The sequence below is a fragment of the Nothobranchius furzeri genome, chromosome 10, assembly GCF_043380555.1.
Source record: "Nothobranchius furzeri strain GRZ-AD chromosome 10, NfurGRZ-RIMD1, whole genome shotgun sequence".
In the NCBI taxonomy this organism is placed as follows: domain Eukaryota; kingdom Metazoa; phylum Chordata; class Actinopteri; order Cyprinodontiformes; family Nothobranchiidae; genus Nothobranchius; species Nothobranchius furzeri.
The window spans coordinates 65,805,089-65,823,968 of NC_091750.1; the positions used below are offsets into that span (position 1 = coordinate 65,805,089).

At 45.2% G+C, this 18,880-nt stretch overlaps 1 protein-coding gene across 1 annotated transcript; it reads left to right on the forward strand.

Moving 5' to 3' along the window:
- Positions 1-1,358: 1,358 nt before the first annotated feature.
- ankfy1 (ankyrin repeat and FYVE domain containing 1) lies at positions 1,359-18,837 on the forward strand. The gene is made up of 24 exons (XM_015961757.3): positions 1,359-1,591; positions 1,725-1,843; positions 2,700-2,835; positions 2,928-3,051; positions 6,323-6,472; positions 6,571-6,736; positions 6,812-7,016; positions 7,092-7,160; positions 7,253-7,455; positions 7,538-7,635; positions 7,715-7,916; positions 8,036-8,134; positions 8,210-8,363; positions 8,562-8,730; positions 8,890-9,008; positions 9,179-9,335; positions 9,434-9,634; positions 9,724-9,900; positions 9,986-10,133; positions 11,014-11,104; positions 11,182-11,306; positions 11,388-11,534; positions 17,917-18,007; positions 18,115-18,837. Exons 1-24 carry the CDS (start codon positions 1,374-1,376, stop codon positions 18,245-18,247), a joined length of 3,501 nt encoding a protein of 1,166 aa, XP_015817243.3. The 5' UTR covers positions 1,359-1,373; the 3' UTR covers positions 18,248-18,837.
- Positions 18,838-18,880: the final 43 nt, after the last annotated feature.

Below are 18,880 nucleotides of genomic sequence, written 5' to 3' on the forward strand. Positions count from 1 at the left end.
ACCCACGAGCCGCTTCATCATATCGCGATAATCACCACCAGGGCCACGGAGCGATCGTTGAGCAAACATGGCGGAAGGTAAGAGATTTTGTGTGTCTTTCACTGTTTTTTTATGCGTCCTTTTATTTCTGCGGGATTTCTTCGAATGTTGACTGCGAGCAGCCAACGCCTTATCAGTTCAGTGATGTGTGTGTAGCCACTGGGGGGTTAATATTACGAAGCATCGCGATATTATTCTTGTCACAAGCTTCCGTTCGTTAGCTCTCGTTGATGTTGCCAGTCGAATTCAGCTGATAAGAGTTGGTAGAACTGGGCTGAAAATGTCACTTAGTTTAAAAAATATATGACATATCACCAGTGAGCCTGGTGCCCTGATACTCGGTAGAAACCTCACGCTTTTGTGTGAAATGGACATGTAATGTTGCTGTTAGTAGCTAAAAGCCAACGTCATGCCTGGCATCAGTAATGATGGATGGATTCAGGTGGCGTTAACGGGTTTATTTTGGAACGCTGTAAAAAAAATAAACCTGTTTAGATATTTGTTAGAGGTTATAATCATCTGGCATCAAATGCACCTTTTGGCTGGAGTGTCATGTTTGTGGGCAGCGTCTTAAGTCTGGAGATCCAGTCTGTGATGTTAAATCTGCACACCGCTTTTTAAATGATGCACCATCTATGACTAAATAATACATGGTAAAGACCAAACTTGTGTTAAAAAGTGAATTTAGGCGGTTTGGTTCAGATTTGATTGTAGATTGCATTGTTATTTCTTTTCCTTTCCCCCCCTTATTTTTAGTATATTTTACATTTCTTCCTTTAGAAGAACACTGCTGCTGAAAGAGCTGTTAGTCAGGTGGTTTTCAGAAGCACCCTTTTCTTTTCCTCATGACCAGAAGCTCTGCCAGTGACGGTTTATGATGGAGCACACTAACATGCTACCTCAGCACTCTTGCCTCACTAAAACTTTTACTGGCTTAAAGGAAGGAAGTGGGCCTCGGGGAGGATCTGCAGACTCTTGTTCAAGAAGGAAATGAGTTTTGTAACAGCAGAGAAATAATATGCTCACCAGAGTGAGTCAGATTTTACCGTTTGCATTTGGATTCTTGAAAACTTCAGATTTTGTCCAGTTTACAAATCCTGTCTTTTCAATTTATTCTAATTTCTTTCTCATAATGTCACAGCTGTCACCTGTATCATATTTGTGAAGTCAACTGGTTAAAGTTACCAAAGCCGCATATTTAAAACGTTTCATAACTGTATGTTTGGCCCACTCTTCATCAGACTATGTACTTATTGGGACCTTCGAGTCACGAGAAGCCAGGTATTCTAACCTACTTTCTGTCTCTTGTTTTGTGTTTGGTTCGTTTACCTTGGATGGGGACAGAGGAGGTGGCCAAGCTGCAGAAGCACCTGGCTCTGCTGAGGCAGGAGTATGTGAAGATGCAGCAGAAGCTGGTCGAGACTGAGAGGCGCTGTGCCGTGCTCGCTGCTCAGACGTCCACCCAGGGCTGTTCCAGCTCTGCAGCTCCTGAAAGCTTCATTAGCCGTCTGCTGGACTTTGTGGCCAACTTATACCAGCAAGAGCACTACAGGTGAGGTCATGGTTGAAGTAGTTGGTGATAGCTTTTACAATCTGCCGTTGATAGAAGAGCTTAAAGGAGGTGAGCGATTGGTGTGTTTTTATCTATAAATAACATAAATAGCAAATAAATGTTGTTTTTCCAGTGATCTGAAAGTGAAAGTTGCAGGGGTGCAGTATTGTGCCCATAAGTTTGTGCTGGCTGCACGTAGTGATGTCTGGAGTCTAGCAAACATGGTCTCAACCTCTGAACTGGACCTAACAGGTGAGTAACTTGTTTTTTTTTTTTTTTGTTTTTAAGGATCATGTTGTAAAAAGTATTTGCCTCCTTTTAGGTTTATTCTGTATTTGAAATTTTGTCAGACTTTTGTAGACGTGTAAATAAAACATGCATTTGTTGCAGCTTTAAAATGCTGCTAAACAGCTACTTAAGTTCAGCCATGATTGTTCTGTTGGTCCTCCCTCGCCAACGCTCCTCTTGGTTAATAAATGTCAGAATATTTATTTTGGGGTCTGTCAAGGTTCTAAATCTGAGTCCGATTTGCTTTAGGATGATTTTCCCTTGTTCTCATTCGTATCTGGTTACAATAATTCAGGGTATCCGCGGGTCCTTAAAAAGTCTTAAAAAGTTTTAAATTTGCTTTTCTAAATTTAGGGCATTAAAAATCCTTAAAAATGACAAATAATCCTTAAATACAGTTTCCAAAGGTCTTAAATTACCAAAGACCCAATGAACAAGAATTTCTAGTTAGTCTTCAGCATTTTTTTGTATGATGTTGGCGTAAGCGGAACCGTACACATTCAGTTGGTTGTGAAAGAGGGCTATTTTTAGATGAGCACATTAGCTGGTTAAGCTAGTGGTAGCTTGTGCCATGGGGAAGTGCAAGTTTAATGGTAATTGGGTGGGTAATCCCACGTTTGCGGTGTGGTTGGCACCGGTTCCAGGCGATAGCTGGAAATTATAGCTTAAATTTAATTTAAAAAAATAGTTTAAATTTGGTCAAAGTGGCCTTAAAAAGGTCTTAAAAAGTCTTAAATTCGGCTCACTTAAACCTGCAGATACCCTGATAATTACACGTTACCATCAGGCTTGTAATTATCTATCATTTATTGGTTGTCAGATTGCAAACCTGAGGTTGCCATGGCCATGCTGCGCTGGGCGTACACGGATGACTTGGAGCTCAGCGAAGATGACGCCTTTCTTATTGACTTGATGAAGCTGGCCAACCGCTTCCAGCTTCAGCTGCTCAGAGAGAGGTCAGAAAAAGTCACGGCCACCCTCATTAATTGAGCACTCATCCAGTGTGGCTTGAATCCCTGCAAATGCCTCGCTTCTTGTGCTGAAACAGGTGTGAAAAGGGAGTGATGTCATCGGTGAATGTTAGGAACTGCATTTGTTTCTACCAAACAGCCGAGGAGCTGAACGCCACCACCCTGATGAATTACTGTGGGGAGATCATAGCCAGCCACTGGGTGAGGAGGACACAACACCTTACCTTAAGATGAAGACACAATCTTTTATAGCGTGCCTCTCGAGTTAAAAATCACAAGGTGCTTCACAAGAATTAAAAATAAAAAGATGAAAAATTATTATAAAATTGAGAGAAGTAAAAAAATTGTGATTTAAAAGTGTGAAGAAAGGGAAAGAGAGACCGAACAGTTTAGTTTCTGCTATTAGTTGTAGAAACTTTGCAGTTTTGTTTTTTCAGCCGTCTCAAATCCTGTCTAGAGTAGACTGAATAAAGTTTATTGATGACAGCTGAAAGCCACGATGAGCTCACTTTCATACATTACACACATTAAAGAGCAAGTCACCCCAAATCAACATTTTATTTTCTGATAAACTATATAAATGTGTGTCTAATCGTGCTGCAGACATGTGTAACGATTAAATTTACATATTATTTAATGAACCATAAGATGTGAGATTCCATAGGAAATATGAAATCAATCTTAAGGATCTGTGGATAATTTAAACCAGAAGATTGGAACTTTTATTGCAGGGATTATGTAACAACTTCGTATTAACTCAAAAAGAGAGTCAGGTTTTAAAAGTTTAAAGATTTATTACTAAACAAATTAAAACTAGACTAACTTTAAACACTAAATGTATGATGTAACTAAGGTGAAGTAAGACTGAGGATGGCGTAGCGTGAAATATGTTCAGAACCAGCAAATCCGGAGAAACGATTAGTTCTGATGGGAGTGGAGATGATGTTTTGCACTAAGCTTTGGTTTGGAGATTTATAACACCTTGAGATGCCATTCTGCCGGCCTACGTACCCTTTGCGGAAGTCGCCGCTAGATCAGGAATGTCGAGGTCCAGCTTGACCTTCTCTGGAACCGAAGCCGGTAGGAAAAGCAGCGGCTGCCGACCAGACCAGTCTTGAGATACTTCCGGGTCACGACAGTTTTATTGGCATCTAGCGAGACCCAAAAAGGGGTCGTGACGGTTCAGCTTTTATTCTGAAAGGAACCGTTGCAGCAGGTGGAACATGCAACAGATTTAATCCAGCTTGTCGTTAGGTTCTTTCGGCTGAAGAGGAAAGTTACGGATTGGCCACTCCGATAACTTCTCTAGAACGCTTTGAACTCCAGTTAAGATGACGTGGGCATAGTTTTATAATTTGGATGTTTTGATTTACTGTCGAATCAGAAAAGGACAGATTTACCAAGCACCAACAAAACCACGCCTCGCATCAGATCTGGAAGGTTCTGATTGGATCAGAAAAAGGAAATGTGTCATGTGACTTTAAGCATTACATGGATGAGAATGTCTAGTAAAGCTAGATCATAACATTGTCATTTCACAGATTGGTTCACATTTTATTACTGGACTAACGCTTTGTTTGATTAGCTTATTAAAAATAGAGTTCTTCTGATTTATTAAATAAGAGTCCTTTGTCTTCATTCTTCTCTTGAGCTGGAAAGGAAGAAACAGTTCAGAAGCAAATGCATGACCTTGAGGCAGTCTCATGCAGATTAGTTCTTCCTGAGGAGAGAGAGAGGGTAAATGACCTTCGGTGGAACATCTCCTTCATCACGTTACACATGTGTAGTCGATAGTTTAGCACTTTAGTGCATTTTAGTTAAAATTTTAATTTTCTGCCTAAAACTGTTACTGTTGTGCCGTTGTCAGGTAAAAACTCTGCACTACATTTGAATTAAAATCTGCCATCGCTATTGGCTAAGAGGTATCTAAGAGGTTAGCTGGTACCATATGATGTCACAATGTCGTTGTGAGCCTGTGGCAGAGCAGACGGACGCAGCAGGGGGAGTGGCTGAAAGCTGGCGTTTAATTCGGACAGATTTCCCTACATGTGTAGCTCGCGAGTGACGATGGATGAAGATATCGCGTTAGCGTTCATACTTGTTTATTTATTTTAATTCTGGTGCCTGTTAGCAACCGAAACATCCTCACCTGCTTGTGGATATCATATATTGTATATGAAGATATGACTGTAATAATAAGTAAAGGTTATCAGCTGTAGGTTTAGTGTGCAGGAAGCGTGACAAAAGAACACAAATCACATTTCAGCGCTCCTCTGTGAAAGCGGGGATGGGGGTGGGGGTTGCACTCGTTCCTTTGCTGTTTCTCACCAGTATCAGCTGATGGAGGGCTCTAGTTTCGCTGCACAGTTTGTCATCGGACGCGGTAGGGTCGGGGAGGGGGGCGAGGCGGGGCATGACGCTTAGTCTGGCGGGTGGGCAAGCAAAGCCTGGCGGCCCGCCAGGCTTATGAAGCGCTGGGGGAAACCCTGCTACGTATGCATGATGTCGGAGCAAGCCGGCTTCAAGTCGGACTCTAACCGGCATGCACTGTGCGCCGATCACCGGTGATCGAATCTGCGCAGAACTGGCTCATCTCGAACAAGCCCAGTGTGTTTGTATTTGTTAGCGGCTCCGCCCTCTCGGTCTGCTAGGCAACAGCATTTGTTGCATTTTTCAAACAGGAAGTGGGAGTGGAGTAATACTCTGGTAGGGGTTGACTTGCTCTTTAAGAATGCCTAAGGGAAACCCAAATCTCCTTTAAAGGTGTGGAACACTGAAAAAGCATTATTTAATTATTACTTCTGATTACAATCAGTCACTCTGAGTTTTTCATGCAGGCTGAACATGAAAATGGTCTCCTGCACCTATTTCCTGCATTAGCTTCTGATAAAAAAATAAACGGTGAAACTCTAGGATTAGAAAATCCTGACAGACCTATGTCACATCCATGGACTCACCCATCTTGACTCGCACCGGGGAAGGTTGTTGTTGGTTTAGCATCCAGGGAACGGCAGAGAACGTCTCGACTAGTAGAAGCTAACCGTTAGCATTAGCAACCCTACCGCTCAACAGAACTCTTCCAGGCTTGAGTTATTCATGGAGATAAAACATCAACGTTGCAGAGCAAACAGTCAGTGGTAGAGTTATGTTGCTGTTATCCAATCAGAGGTGAGATGTCCAAATATCAGGAAACGAGTCTCCAAATCTGCCATTTTCGTCCACTTTCTGCTCCAGCTGACTCCTCCATGCTGATTCATGCGTTTCCGAGTACGACTTACAAGGCATTCATTTCTACTAGAGACCGCTGTAGATCCACACCTTCATACAGAATTTGATCCTCAGAGTTATAGAATCTGATATTTTTGCCAAATATGTGCTTTTATTCCCCTCATGTTTTATTTTCAATTTTAATTTCTCTCCACACGTTTGTCTCTGACATCAGTCTTGCTCTCTAATATCCGCCTTTCATTAGGATGATCTACGGAAAGAAGATTTTAGTACCATGAGTGCCCAGCTTCTGTACAAGATGATAAAATCTAAAACGGAGTTTCCTCTCCACAAAGCCATCAAAGTCGAGCGTGAAGATGTGGTCTTCTTGTACCTCATTGAAATGGATTCTCAGGCAGGTTCTTTCCCGTCCCTCTGCTGCTTGGAACAGAACTGTAGAAAAAAGGTTTGTCATTTACAAAGATTTACATCCTGTGTGTGTTGCCTTTCTAGCTACCAGGCAAGCTAAACGAACTGGACAACAACGGTGATCTCGCACTGGACCTGGCTCTCTGCCGCAAACTGGAGGGCATCGCCACCACTCTGGTCAACAACAAGGCTGATGTAGACATGGTGGACCAGAGCGGCTGGAGCCTCCTACACAAGGCCATCCAAAGAGGTGAGGACACCTGATTCTGTATCAAGATGATGAAATTTAGCAGGGAAATTACGCAGTCTCTGTTATCTCCCCCAGGTGATGAATTTGCCTCCATCTTCCTCATCCGCCATTCCGCTCAGGTGAATGCCGCCACTGTGGGGGTGGTGGAAACCCCGCTTCACCTGGTCTGCTCCTTCAGCCCCAAAAAACACTCTGTAGAGGTGATGAGCAGCATGGCGCGAATCGCCGAGGCGCTGCTCAAAGCTGGAGCCAACCCTAACATGCAGAACAGCAGGGGCAGGTAAGTCACATGACCTGGGGTTGACGACTGTGCAGCACGTGAGGGTGCTTCAGTTGTGTCTTCTGTTACTTTTAGAACCCCGCTGCATGAAGCCGTGGCGTCGGGGAACGAGGCGGTGTTTAACCAGCTTCTGCAATGCAAACAGTGAGTTCTGGTTGTCTTCTAAAACAAATCACTTAGTTTGACTCATTAATGCTGTTCTGCTGAGTCATAGCTTTACCCATCCATCCTGGCAGGATTGATCTGGAACTGAAAGACCACGAGGGCAGCACCGCTCTGTGGCTGGCTCTGCAGCACATCACCATGTCGTCGGACGCCTCGGTAAACCCGTTCGAAGACGACACACCGGTGGTGAACGGCACCTCGTTTGATGAGAACGGCTTAGCTGCACAGCTTATTAAGAGGGGAAGTAATCCGGACTCCCCTGACCATGCCACAGGTGCTGTTGACTTGACCCCCCCCCCCGCACTTGCCCCTCACCCTAAACACATTTACATCTTCATCTCCTTTCACCATGACAGGAAACTGCCTCATGCAAAGAGCAGCTCTGGCTGGCAACGAGGCAGCTGCTCTTTTCTTAGCAACTCACAGGGCAAAGGTCAACCATGTGAACAAATGGGTATGTACGAACCTCAAAAGAGCTGCAGCTTAAGAAAAAGTCTGAACTGTTGCTTTAAGAAAGTTCTGCGGCCCTGCAGGGTGAGAGTCCGCTTCACACGGCCTGTCGATGTGGCCTCGCCTGCCTGACAGCCGAGCTGCTCCAGCAAGGGGCCAATCCCAACCTGCAGACCCAGAAGGCCGGGCCTGAAAACTCCCACGGTGTGGCTCTGCAGACTCCCCTACACATGGCCATCGCTCACAACCACCCAGATGTCGTCTCTGTCATCCTGGAGCAAAAAGGTCGGCTAATGTTTTGGCGGCTTTAGAAAACTTCACGTCTGTGCTGAGTCATTTGTAATGACGCGTTTCATTCTAAATGTACCAGAAGATTCTGAAAATGAGCCACTTTTTTCTTTCAGCCAACGCACTTCACGCCACCAACAACCTGCAGATCATCCCAGACTTCAGTCTGAAAGACTCCGTGGACCAGACGGTCCTGGGCTTGGCGCTGTGGACAGGTACACTTCAGTACCATCATGAGTAGATGTGTTTTTTTTTGTCTTTTATCATGAAGGCTAATCTGTCCCTGGCAGGAATGCACACCATAGCAGCTCAGCTGCTAGGCTCCGGGGCTTCCATCAACGACACCATGTCCAACGGACAAACCCTTCTTCACATGGCCATCCAGAGACAGGATAGCAAGAGTGCCCTTTTCCTTCTGGAACATCAGGCGGACATCAATGTCAGGTAAGAACTCAATCACCCATCTTCCCTTCCTGATGTTTGATCCAAATCCAAACAGGGAAAGATCTTAAATATGTCAGAAGATTCTAATAATCAGGTAGATGTTTGTTCCTGTCGGCTTCTCACAGAGCTGTTTGTAGTTTGGCCATCTTCAATAGACCTCAGAAGCTTAGATGTGTTTTTTTTTTTTCATGGTATCAGAACCCAGGAGGGACAAACTCCACTACAGTTGGCCATCAGTAACCAGTTGCCTCTGGTTGTGGACGCCATTTGCACAAGAGGGGCTGATATGTCTGTGATGGACGACAAAGGAGACCCTCCATTGTGGCTGGCCCTCGAGAGCGGCCTGGAAGATATTGCATCCACACTGGTGAGAGAAATAAGTTTTACTTGGGAACTTTTTACATGCATTTGTCCTTCGGTGGTTTTTTTTTTTCCCTCTCTGAGACCTAATTTAATATGTTTTTGCTTCTTTAGATTTGAAGCCAGTAAAGTTTGTTTTGACTGCGTTCTGTTCTGTTCCCACCAGGTCCGACATGGATGCGATGCCACCTGTTGGAGCGCGGGGCCGTCTGGCTGCATACAGACCCTCCTGCATCGAGCTATTGATGAGAATAACGAGGTTTCTGCTTGCTTCCTCATTCGCAGGTCTGAGCTTGTTTGTATAAAAACAAACCTGTTGCTGGTTGTTTAAATCCATGTGAGTCGCTAAATGTGTAGTATTATGGTTTTAGACAAACTAAAGTCTGTTTGTTTGATGTCAGCTGGTCTATCCTCATCTTAGAGCTTCTAATAACAAGCTGGTATCGTGTGTGCAGCGGTTGTGAGGTGAACAGCACCAGACGGCCGGGTCCTAATGGGGAAGGAGATGAAGAAGCCCGAGATGGTCAGACCCCCCTCCACCTGGCGAGCAGCTGGGGGCTGGAGGAGGTGGTGCAGTGCCTTCTAGAGTTTGCAGCCAACGTTAATGCCCAGGTTGGTGTTTTCTGTAGTGAATCATCCTGTGGATGAGCAAAAGCCCTGCTGTGTTTTTCTACAGTTTCACTTCTTTTTTTGTTTTGTTTTGTTGTCAGGATGCAGAGGGCAGAGCTCCTATCCATGCTGCCATTAGCAACCAGCACAACGTAATCATACAGCTCCTCATTTCACATCCGGACATTCGGCTCAACATCCGCGATCGCCAAGGAATGACACCGTTTGCCTGTGCCATGACGCACAAAAACAATAAAGCTGCAGAAGCTATCCTCAAGAGGGAGCCAGGTGCTGCAGAACAGGTGACACAGAAACGATGCACAGGCTTTACAGCATCGACCAGAGGCTAGAGAGGTGACGGCAATAGCCTCAAACTTTTGTTTCTCTTCAGGTGGACAACAAAGGACGGAATTTCCTCCACGTGGCTGTTCAAAACTCAGACATCGAAAGCGTTTTGTTCCTCATCAGTGTCCAGGCTAATGTCAACTCCAGGGTTCAGGATTCAGCCAAACTCAGCCCCCTCCACCTGGCCGTGCAGGCCGGCTCTGAAATCATCGTCCGCAACCTGGTAGGAACCCCGGATGTTTCCAGAGGATTGTCTCATGGGATGCTTCGTCATTTAGGTTTTTTATTTCTGCATTTTCCTAATCCAGCTGCTCGCCGGAGCCAAGGTGAACGAGGTAACCAAACACAGGCAGACGGCGCTGCATCTGGCTGCCCAGCAGGATCTGGCCACCATTTGTTCTGTGTTGTTGGAGAATGGGATCGATTTTGCTGCTGAGGATGAGAATGGAAATAATGGTACGTCACTAAAATGTTTGTTTTCTGAAGGAACTGAAGTAAAGTTAGAAGCTTCTTTCATCATCAGTTAGCCTGTTAGCCCTTAGCTCTTGCTGCTGCACACTGGAAAAACAGTCACTGGTTTAAATCTTCTGTTTTATCACAACTCCCACAAATCTAAAGATCAGTTCTGTAGACTAAAAATGATCTGTTTAGAGCGTTTCTTTAATAAAACTGCCTTCTGTCTAATGGAGAGTAAAGAGGGAAAAAGAGCAGCTGCACCAGGAGAGGGAGAGCTGTTTTGCATACTCATGCATCTCTGCATGATCAATGAGGCAAGTGTTGAGTTACAACCAAACCACTTTGACTTGAGAGGACTTTTGTTCTGGAAAGAAAAATAAATGTAATAAATAATAAATCCACCATTAAAGATTTGCTACTCTTCGCTCCCACCCTCAGGTCTTGTAATGAAGCGGTAAACGTTGTGCAGACTTCAACTCGTTTACAGTTTTTACTCTAATTTATGTATTTGTCCTTTTATTTTCTCGCTCTGTAACAAAGGTTTTAAGCACCTTCCATAACTTTGTTTCTGCTGTTTGAGTGGATTTATGATGATCTAATGACTGAGGGGCATGTCACCAAATGGAGCTTGGTTATTATCGATGTTGGTAAATGACACTGCAGCATTTATTCCTATAAAATATTGCAGAAAACGTCCGATTCCTTGACTCCTGCTAGTGGTTTTCCATTTTTTAACATGTTTAACTTGTAATTCAGTTTGAAAATGACAATAAGGGACAAACGGGACAGCTTAAGAAATGAAATTGGTTCTAAATGAGTTTATCAGATGAGCATCATATATTCATCCTTTTATCGCTCTTTTCTCCTCTCGTCTCCTTAGCTCTGCATCTGGCTGTGATGCAGGGCCGCCTTAACAATGTCAGAACTCTTCTCACAGAGTCCAACATTGATGCCGAAGCCTTCAATCTCAGGTTTGTTCAGGTGAAGGAACTGTACCGTGCCATATAAACACCCGAAAAGTTAAATGTCAGTTTGTTTCATTCATCAGGGGTCAGTCACCAATGCACATACTAGGCCAGTATGGCAAAGAGAACGCAGCCGCCATCTTTGAGTTGTTCCTGGAGTGCATGCCTGAGTACCCACTGGACAAACCAGACAACGACGGGAACTCTGGTACCTTTATTTGTTTTGGTGCTCGTGGTGTGTTGATGATGATGAGATAAAGGCCTGGCTGTGGTCTCTGTGTTGCTGCAGTGTTGCTCCTGGCTTATATGAAAGGAAACGCAAACCTGTGCCGCGCCATCGTGAGAGCCGGGGCTCCACTGGGCACCACTAATAATCAGGGCGTCAACATCTTCAACTATCAAGTAGCAACCAAACAGCTGCTCTTCCGCCTTCTAGGTAGGTTAACCATCAGATTATGGTTGTGTGTTAAAAGTGCAATAAGTAAGAATTCTACTTGTACGTAGTGTTTACAATCTTTCCTGCCTCCTTACTTCCTGGCTCTAGAGCCAGTTATATGTGAGCCTGCAAGGTTGCCAAGTCTATGCTGGCATTTGTAGTTTGTCACCAGCCGGACAAAAGTAGGAGCATTGTGGGAAGAATTTCAGCCACTAAGCGGAAGCGACCCAGAAGTTATTTCTGTTACCCCCAATCGGCCACTGCGTCTTTTTGAAAGCTAATGGCTAACATTAAACTAAAAATGCTAACAGTGAATTAGAAAAAAAAATTGTCAATCAAGGCGTTGAACACGGTACATGAGAGAAACAGGTGAAAACATTAAAGTAGGAAACAAATGGGTAAAACAAGAGATAGAGACCGATGAAAGCAGGGAATTTAAATCAACATAAATAAAGGCCAAATTCAAACACATTCAGGGAACGCCAAGCGGAGGAGGTGGGTTTTTAGGCGATTCTTAAAGACTGGCAGAGATGGGGATAGCCTGACTGAGGGTGGCAACTGGTTCCAGAGTGACTGGGCTAGGACTGAGAAAGCCCGGTCCCCGCGAGTACGACACCTAGAACGAGGGATGGCGAGCAGGCCTTGGTCAGAGGAGCGCAGAGCGCGTGATGGGGAATGTCTGTTCAGGAGCGTGGCCAGATAGGGGGGAGCACTACCCTGGAAGAAATTGTAAAGAAAGACGAGTAGTGTTGTCAAAAAAATCGATACCTAGATGTAAATCGATGCTAAAAGTGGTATCTAAATGAGATATTCCATCCCTGTGGTATCGATATTATGGACTATTATACACAGCCTTCTTCAAGTACACCGACACGCACGACAGCCAGATGCCGTAAAGCAGCCTCCGCCTCCCAGACAAACAGAAGAAGAAGACGCCGCATGGCTACATTACAATTTCCCACGCGAGTTGTCTCCGATCCAAGTTTTGTCTGCCAAATAAATAAACAAAAACATAAACAGCGAATTTGGGAGGCGCTTCACAGCCCAACTGAATTAGCATACCAAGTCTGACACGTAGTTGTATATTCACGCTTATATGCTTAAAGGAAAACTCCCGTTTATTGCAACCCGGACTTAATTTCTAGCATGCAGTACGTTTGTTTACTCACGCTGACAACTTTGGTGCTACTTGGATTCCCCGGGGTATTTAGATCCATCGGCGAATTGCCATCAGTGTATATCCATATAACGGGTGCGGACGGGCACCCATGGTGCAGCCTCGAAATAAGACATTATCTGCACCAAAACATCTCAATGTCGAAAGGTCTTGTTAGGAATCATTAACGTGATTCCCCTGTTCGTTTGGAGCGGGTCTGGGATTTCTAGGCGTGAACAGACTAGCCGCGGCTAATCTAACCGGCGCTTTTGATGACGTCACTGCCGTGCGCCAATCTGTTTTTATTAAGATTACCGGTAGATGTACCTTTGTCCTACTGTGGAGAAATTCATTTTCTCCCTTTATTGACCAACAGAGTTGTTCAAAAGTTCAGAACAAAACATATGACATTACATCTTATGACAAAAATGCACCTTAAACAGAGTTTAAGCAGCAAAACATCACTCTGTAAATAGTGTATATACAGTGAGACAATTCATGATTAAAGTGTTAACTTTCACCAGTTTTTGTATGCACGTTTTAAAAAATGCTGATACTTGAAAGGTTTAAGCACTTAATACACTTAATTCTTAACATTTAATTTTTGCAATATAAATTGAGGAATGTTGTTTTTTGAATAAACTTGTTCAATAAATGGGTATTTTTAAATAGTATCGAAATCGAGCATCGAGTTTTTCCCCAGTATCGAATCGAGTTTGAAATTTTAGTATCGTGACAACCCTAAAGACGAGGAGTTTAAAGTGTGAACGATAACAAACCGGAAGCCAGTGCAGGGAGGCCAGAACCGGACTGATGTGGTCCCGTTTCCTGGTCCCAGTCAGAAACCTGGCTGCGCTGTTCTGCACAACCTGTAGGCGACGCAGTGATGATTGACCCAGGCCTGCATATAGAGAGTTGCAGTAATCAAGCCTAAAAATTAACATACCAGCTCAGTGACCTAGTGGTAGAGTGTCCGCCCTGAGACTGGGAGATCAGGGTTCGATTCCTGGTCGGGTCATACCAAAGACTTTGAAAAAATGGGACCCAATGCCTCCCTGCTTGACACTCAGCATTAAGGGGGTTGGATTGGGGGGTTAAACCACCAAATGGTTCCCGAGCGCGGCTGTGTCTGCAGCTCACCGCTCCCCCAGGGGATGGGTCAAATGCGGAGAACAAATTTCGCACACACATCAGTGTGTGTGACAACTAATGGGACTTTAACTTGGGACTTTAACTTTTAAATTACAAAAGCATGGAGTACCCGCTCCAGGTGGGCTGTCGACAGCATAGGCTTGATTTTTGCAAGGCGTCTCGGGTGAAAGAAACTGGATCGGATCACAGAGTTGATGTGAGCATCAAATTTAAATCCAGCGTCAATTTTCACTCCCAAACTGGTGACAACTGGTTTTGAGTAGGGAGAAAGGGGACCAAGATCATCATAATATAATCAGCGCTTTGGGCTTCCTGACAGGGTTGCGGAAGGCGCTATATAAATAAAGCTTTGATTGATTGATTGATAATGACCCACAGCCCTGCTATTGGGGTGAAAAACAAAGAGCTCTGTCTTTCCCTCATTCAGATGCAGATAGTTGGCTATTAGCCAAGACTTAACCTCATTAATACAGGACACAAAGGACTGGATAGAGTGTTCTTTCTCCTGACACAATGGAGAGTAAATCTGGCAATCGTCAGCATAGAGATGGAATGATAGGCCATGTTTACGAAAGATTGACCCCAGAGGAAGCAGATAAATGGCAAACAAAAGAGGACCAAGCAAGGATCGACCCCTGCGGGACCCCCCAGCAGAGCCCCTCCCAAGAAGAAAAAACATCACCCAGTTTAACTCAGAATGTCCTGTTGTGGAGATAGGATCTAAACCAATCCAGAGCAGACCCTTTGATCCTAACCCATCGTTCCAAGCATCAAGCAGAATCGCGTGGTCAACTGTGTTAAAAGCTGCTGTCAGGTCTAACAACAGAAGCACCACAGATGTTCCCTGATCTAGTGATAGATGGATATCATTTAAGACCCTCAGTAGAGCAGACTCTGTGCTATCGCCAGACCTGAACCCTGATTGGAAAACCTCAAACAGATCAGAGTCCGCTAAATGTGAGACCAGCTGCTGATAAACGACTTTCTCAAGCAGTTTTGATGTAAAAGGCAGGGTAGAGATAGGCCTGTAATTTGCGATCACAGTGACATCAGCACCAGGTTTCTTCAGGGTCGGCCAAATAACTGCTGCTTTCAAAGCAGCTGGGACAACACCTTTGCTGAGGCTCCCATTGATAATCCGACCAAGTGAAGGGCCAAGGCACGGAAAGGCAGCCTTCCAGAGGCGAGGCGGCAGAACGTCAAGTGAAGAGCCAGATGGCTTCTGCCTCGCAACAAGCTTATTCAGCTCGGAGTATGAAACAGTATTGAGGGAGCTCAGGGTGGGTGGTGATGGAGGAACTGGAACCGGGTCAACAGAGTTACCAGAAATAGCTGCTCTAATGCCCGATACTTTATAAACAAAGTATCTGTGAAAATCTTCAGAGTTTCCAGCAGCTGTAGGAGACATGGAGCTAGGCTCCTGATACACCAGAACAGAGTTCAGTGTTTTGTAGAGAATCTTGGGATTCTTGGAGTTTGTTTTGATGATGTCTGCAAAATATGCCGTTCTGGCAGCCCTCACAGCATCCTGATAAGCAACCAGAGATGCTCTGAACAACTCACGCGAGACCTGTAGGCCATCCTTTTTCCACTTTCTCTCAGAGGCTCTACATGCTCGCCTGCAAGCCCGTGTGACATCAGAGAGCCAAGGCTCCCTCCTAGGCCGAGACTTGCAAAGCTTGAGAGTGGCAACCACGTCCAGGACCTGATTACAAAGTACATCAAAGTGTTGTGAATAGTGATCAATGTTAGATGGATCTGGGTTAAAGGTCTCTAACCTTACAGACATAAGGGCCATTCCCATCTGCACCGGGTTGGCCCAGTCGGCCCCAGCCTGGCCCGGTTGTTTCCACACATCCTTGCTTAGGTATGCAAGGAATGCAGTCAGAGACACTTTCAGCTTCTGGGTAATCAGCATGATAATGAATGATAATGAATTGAGCACGCCTTAAGCCCATGTGGGCTGATTCTACCCACCAATCAGAGGCTTGCTCTAATGGAAGGTGTGAATTTGCTGTCAGCAGTGGGTGTGTTGGCCCTGGTCGGCCTGAAGCAGACCCCCTCAAGAGGGCTGAGAATGAGCCTTGGTTGGCCCGGAAAAATACCAGGCCACCCAGATATGTAAACAACCTACGCTGCCCGGCCCGGGCCGACCCGGTACAGATGGGAATGGGGCTATACAGTCCACAAACTTTGCAACGGTTTCTGCATCCAGGGCTCTGAACCTAGTAGCTGGAGCTTCACACACAGGGACAGGACATGGCAACGTAACATCACAGAGTATAGGAGAGTGGTCAGAGAACACAGGAGGCAAAGTCACAAGGTTCGTGACGGGTAGACCAGAAGAGAGAACCAGGTCCAGGGTGTGACCCCTGGCATGAGTTGGGGACGATACCCATTGAGTTAAATTGAATCTAGCAAATTCAAAAAGCCTTCAGCAAGCACGTTGTCAGGACCGCAGATATGGATGTTAAAATCACCAAGAAATAGGACATAGTCATATTTTAGGATACAGTCTGCCACAAGAGCGCAGAAATCATTTAGGAAGTTAGAGTCAGTCTTTGGAGGGCGATAAATCAGCACGACGAGCAGGCGGGGGGAGATGCACAGTTCAAATAAGCACAGTTCAAAGGAAGAAAATGACATGGTGGGTGTAAGCTGTTTACAAGGAAAGCTGGATTTAAAAACAACAACCAGCCCACCACCTCTGCCCTGTGATCTGGGGATATTAAAACAGGAGCAGCCACGTGGTACCAGCTCCAGCAGGGCGCTTGAGTCACCAAACGGGATCCATGACTCACAGATGCACAGAAAACTCAAGTCATGTTGAATTAAAAAAAATCCTGAAGAATAAAAGTTTTGTTCTGCACAGACCTGGCATTGACCAGACCAAACCGGGTCTGTAGCGGGGCCGCAGTACCGGGATCGCGCACAGGCACCACCTCCTCCAGCTTAGAGCCCGTAACCGAGCGCAGATTCTCCCAGCAAACCCCTTTCTGGCGAGGTCCTCAAGCCGAATGGCCGTGGCGCAGTGCCAGCTCACCCTCAGAGCCGGCCAAGTTCACAAGGCAGGGCGCAGAGTAATCCATCAGACGTCTCTGAGCCACCGGGTCACAAGCTGGGCCGAATCGGACCAGCCGCTTCTTCAGGGATCCAGGAAGTCCAGCCCGACGTCTCACGCGCCGGCTACCTCGCTTTCCCCATCTTCTGCGATGTTTCCTTCTCGAGCTGGGGCGGACAGAAGGCCGACACATCACGGCCGGGGGGGAGAGAGCACACGGGCAGTCCAAACAACACATCCGTGAGGTTCCCAGTGCGCAGCGCCCGCTACATCACCAGGATGAAGCCTCAGCAGCGCAGCTCGATCATAAGTTACCAGAGAAGCCACACCATTCATAAAAAGCATCAGAAACAACAAGTGCATAAAAGCCAATAAAATGCAAGGTTCCATTGCGTGAAGATGAGCAGCTCGCACCCGCGTGAGCGCCATCTTGAACTCTCACCAATTGTCAGCTCTAAAATGTTGTCAAGCGGCTTTTTTATTTACCAACAGCTTTTGAGATCGCAGTAAAATGTATTTATAATATCAACTTACTGCACATGACTCGTCTTTGCTGATCATCTAGACTTTGTTTTGAAACATAGATCGCAGTACCCACATTTATCCACAGGATGGCATTCTCACCTCTTGCACCTAGCATGAGAGGCTGTGTGAGTTGGGATGTTAGTTGGAATTGACCACTTCTATTATCATATTCAGATTTTTTCTCAGATAAATTTCTACACAGTCAAAAATGTGTTTTAAAAGCCTAATAAAGAAATTGAAGACCCTGGTTTTCTTTACATCTTACAAGCTGTTACAGTAAATTGTAAATCTGTGGCTGGTTCACACTTTCATTAAACATAATTCTAATTCATACGTACACATGTTCAATAATCAGTAGAAACTTGGTTTCTTTACAGAAATCCTGCCAGTGAGCGGGTTTAGTTCAGTCCGTTGTCATGGTGACTGACTCTGTAGTGTGTGTGTGTGACCTCGGGTAAGTTTTTAAACCTATTTTCTCAATAATTCAGATATGCTGTCCAAAGAGCCCCCCTGGTGCGATGGGTCCAACTGTTATGAATGTGCTGCAAAGTTTGGTGTTACAACAAGAAAACATCACTGGTGAGCTTTTCATTTACCCCTCGTCAATCTGGAGCTTACATAAATTGTGTCTAACTCTACGATCTCCTTCCTCACCCTCCTCCCCCTCCTCCTGCACTGACCTGCAGCCGCCACTGTGGGCGCCTGTTGTGCCACAAGTGCTCCATAAAGGAGATGCCCATCATCAAGTTTGACTTGAACAAACCGGTGAGAGTGTGTGAAATCTGCTACGACGTTCTAACTCTGGGCGGAGTGTCCTAGTGCTGTGGCCGGCATTCTTCCCACCCTCCTGTTTCCGCCCGGCTCGGTCCAACTTGGAATCCGTGGAGAAAGGATGCAAGAAGCAGGGAAATACTACGGACCATCATCTTCATACTATTCCAGTCCATGAATAACTATTAATCTTCTCGAGACATTTCAGATAGAAAGTGAAACTGTTTGTCGGTTGGGATCAAAGTTTTGTGTTCCGGATGTAAGCAGCTCTGGACGCCTGACTGTCCTTGCGTCTTCAGATCAATGAAGCTTGTGCTGATTGGCTCCTGTTATTGTTATTATTACATACAGGAAGCTCCACTGGTATCACCTGTAGATGGGTTCATCTTTTCTGTCTTCATGATTCATGTGATTCACACTAACTTCCAAAAGGGAAACAGAAATCCGAGCTACACAAACTGATTTGTTATGTTTGAGTAAAAGTTGCTGTAAACCAGGCACTTATCAAAGGAAAATGGGATCAGAAAGCTTCCTCAATGAGGATTCTGTTTTGAGTATTTTCCAAATAAGATCTGTGACATCGTTTATATATATATATAACAGCTGAACTTTTGGCGCAGCTGACCACCTGATTATCTTCGTGGCAGATGGGAACACTTCAGACAGATCAAAGTTAAATTA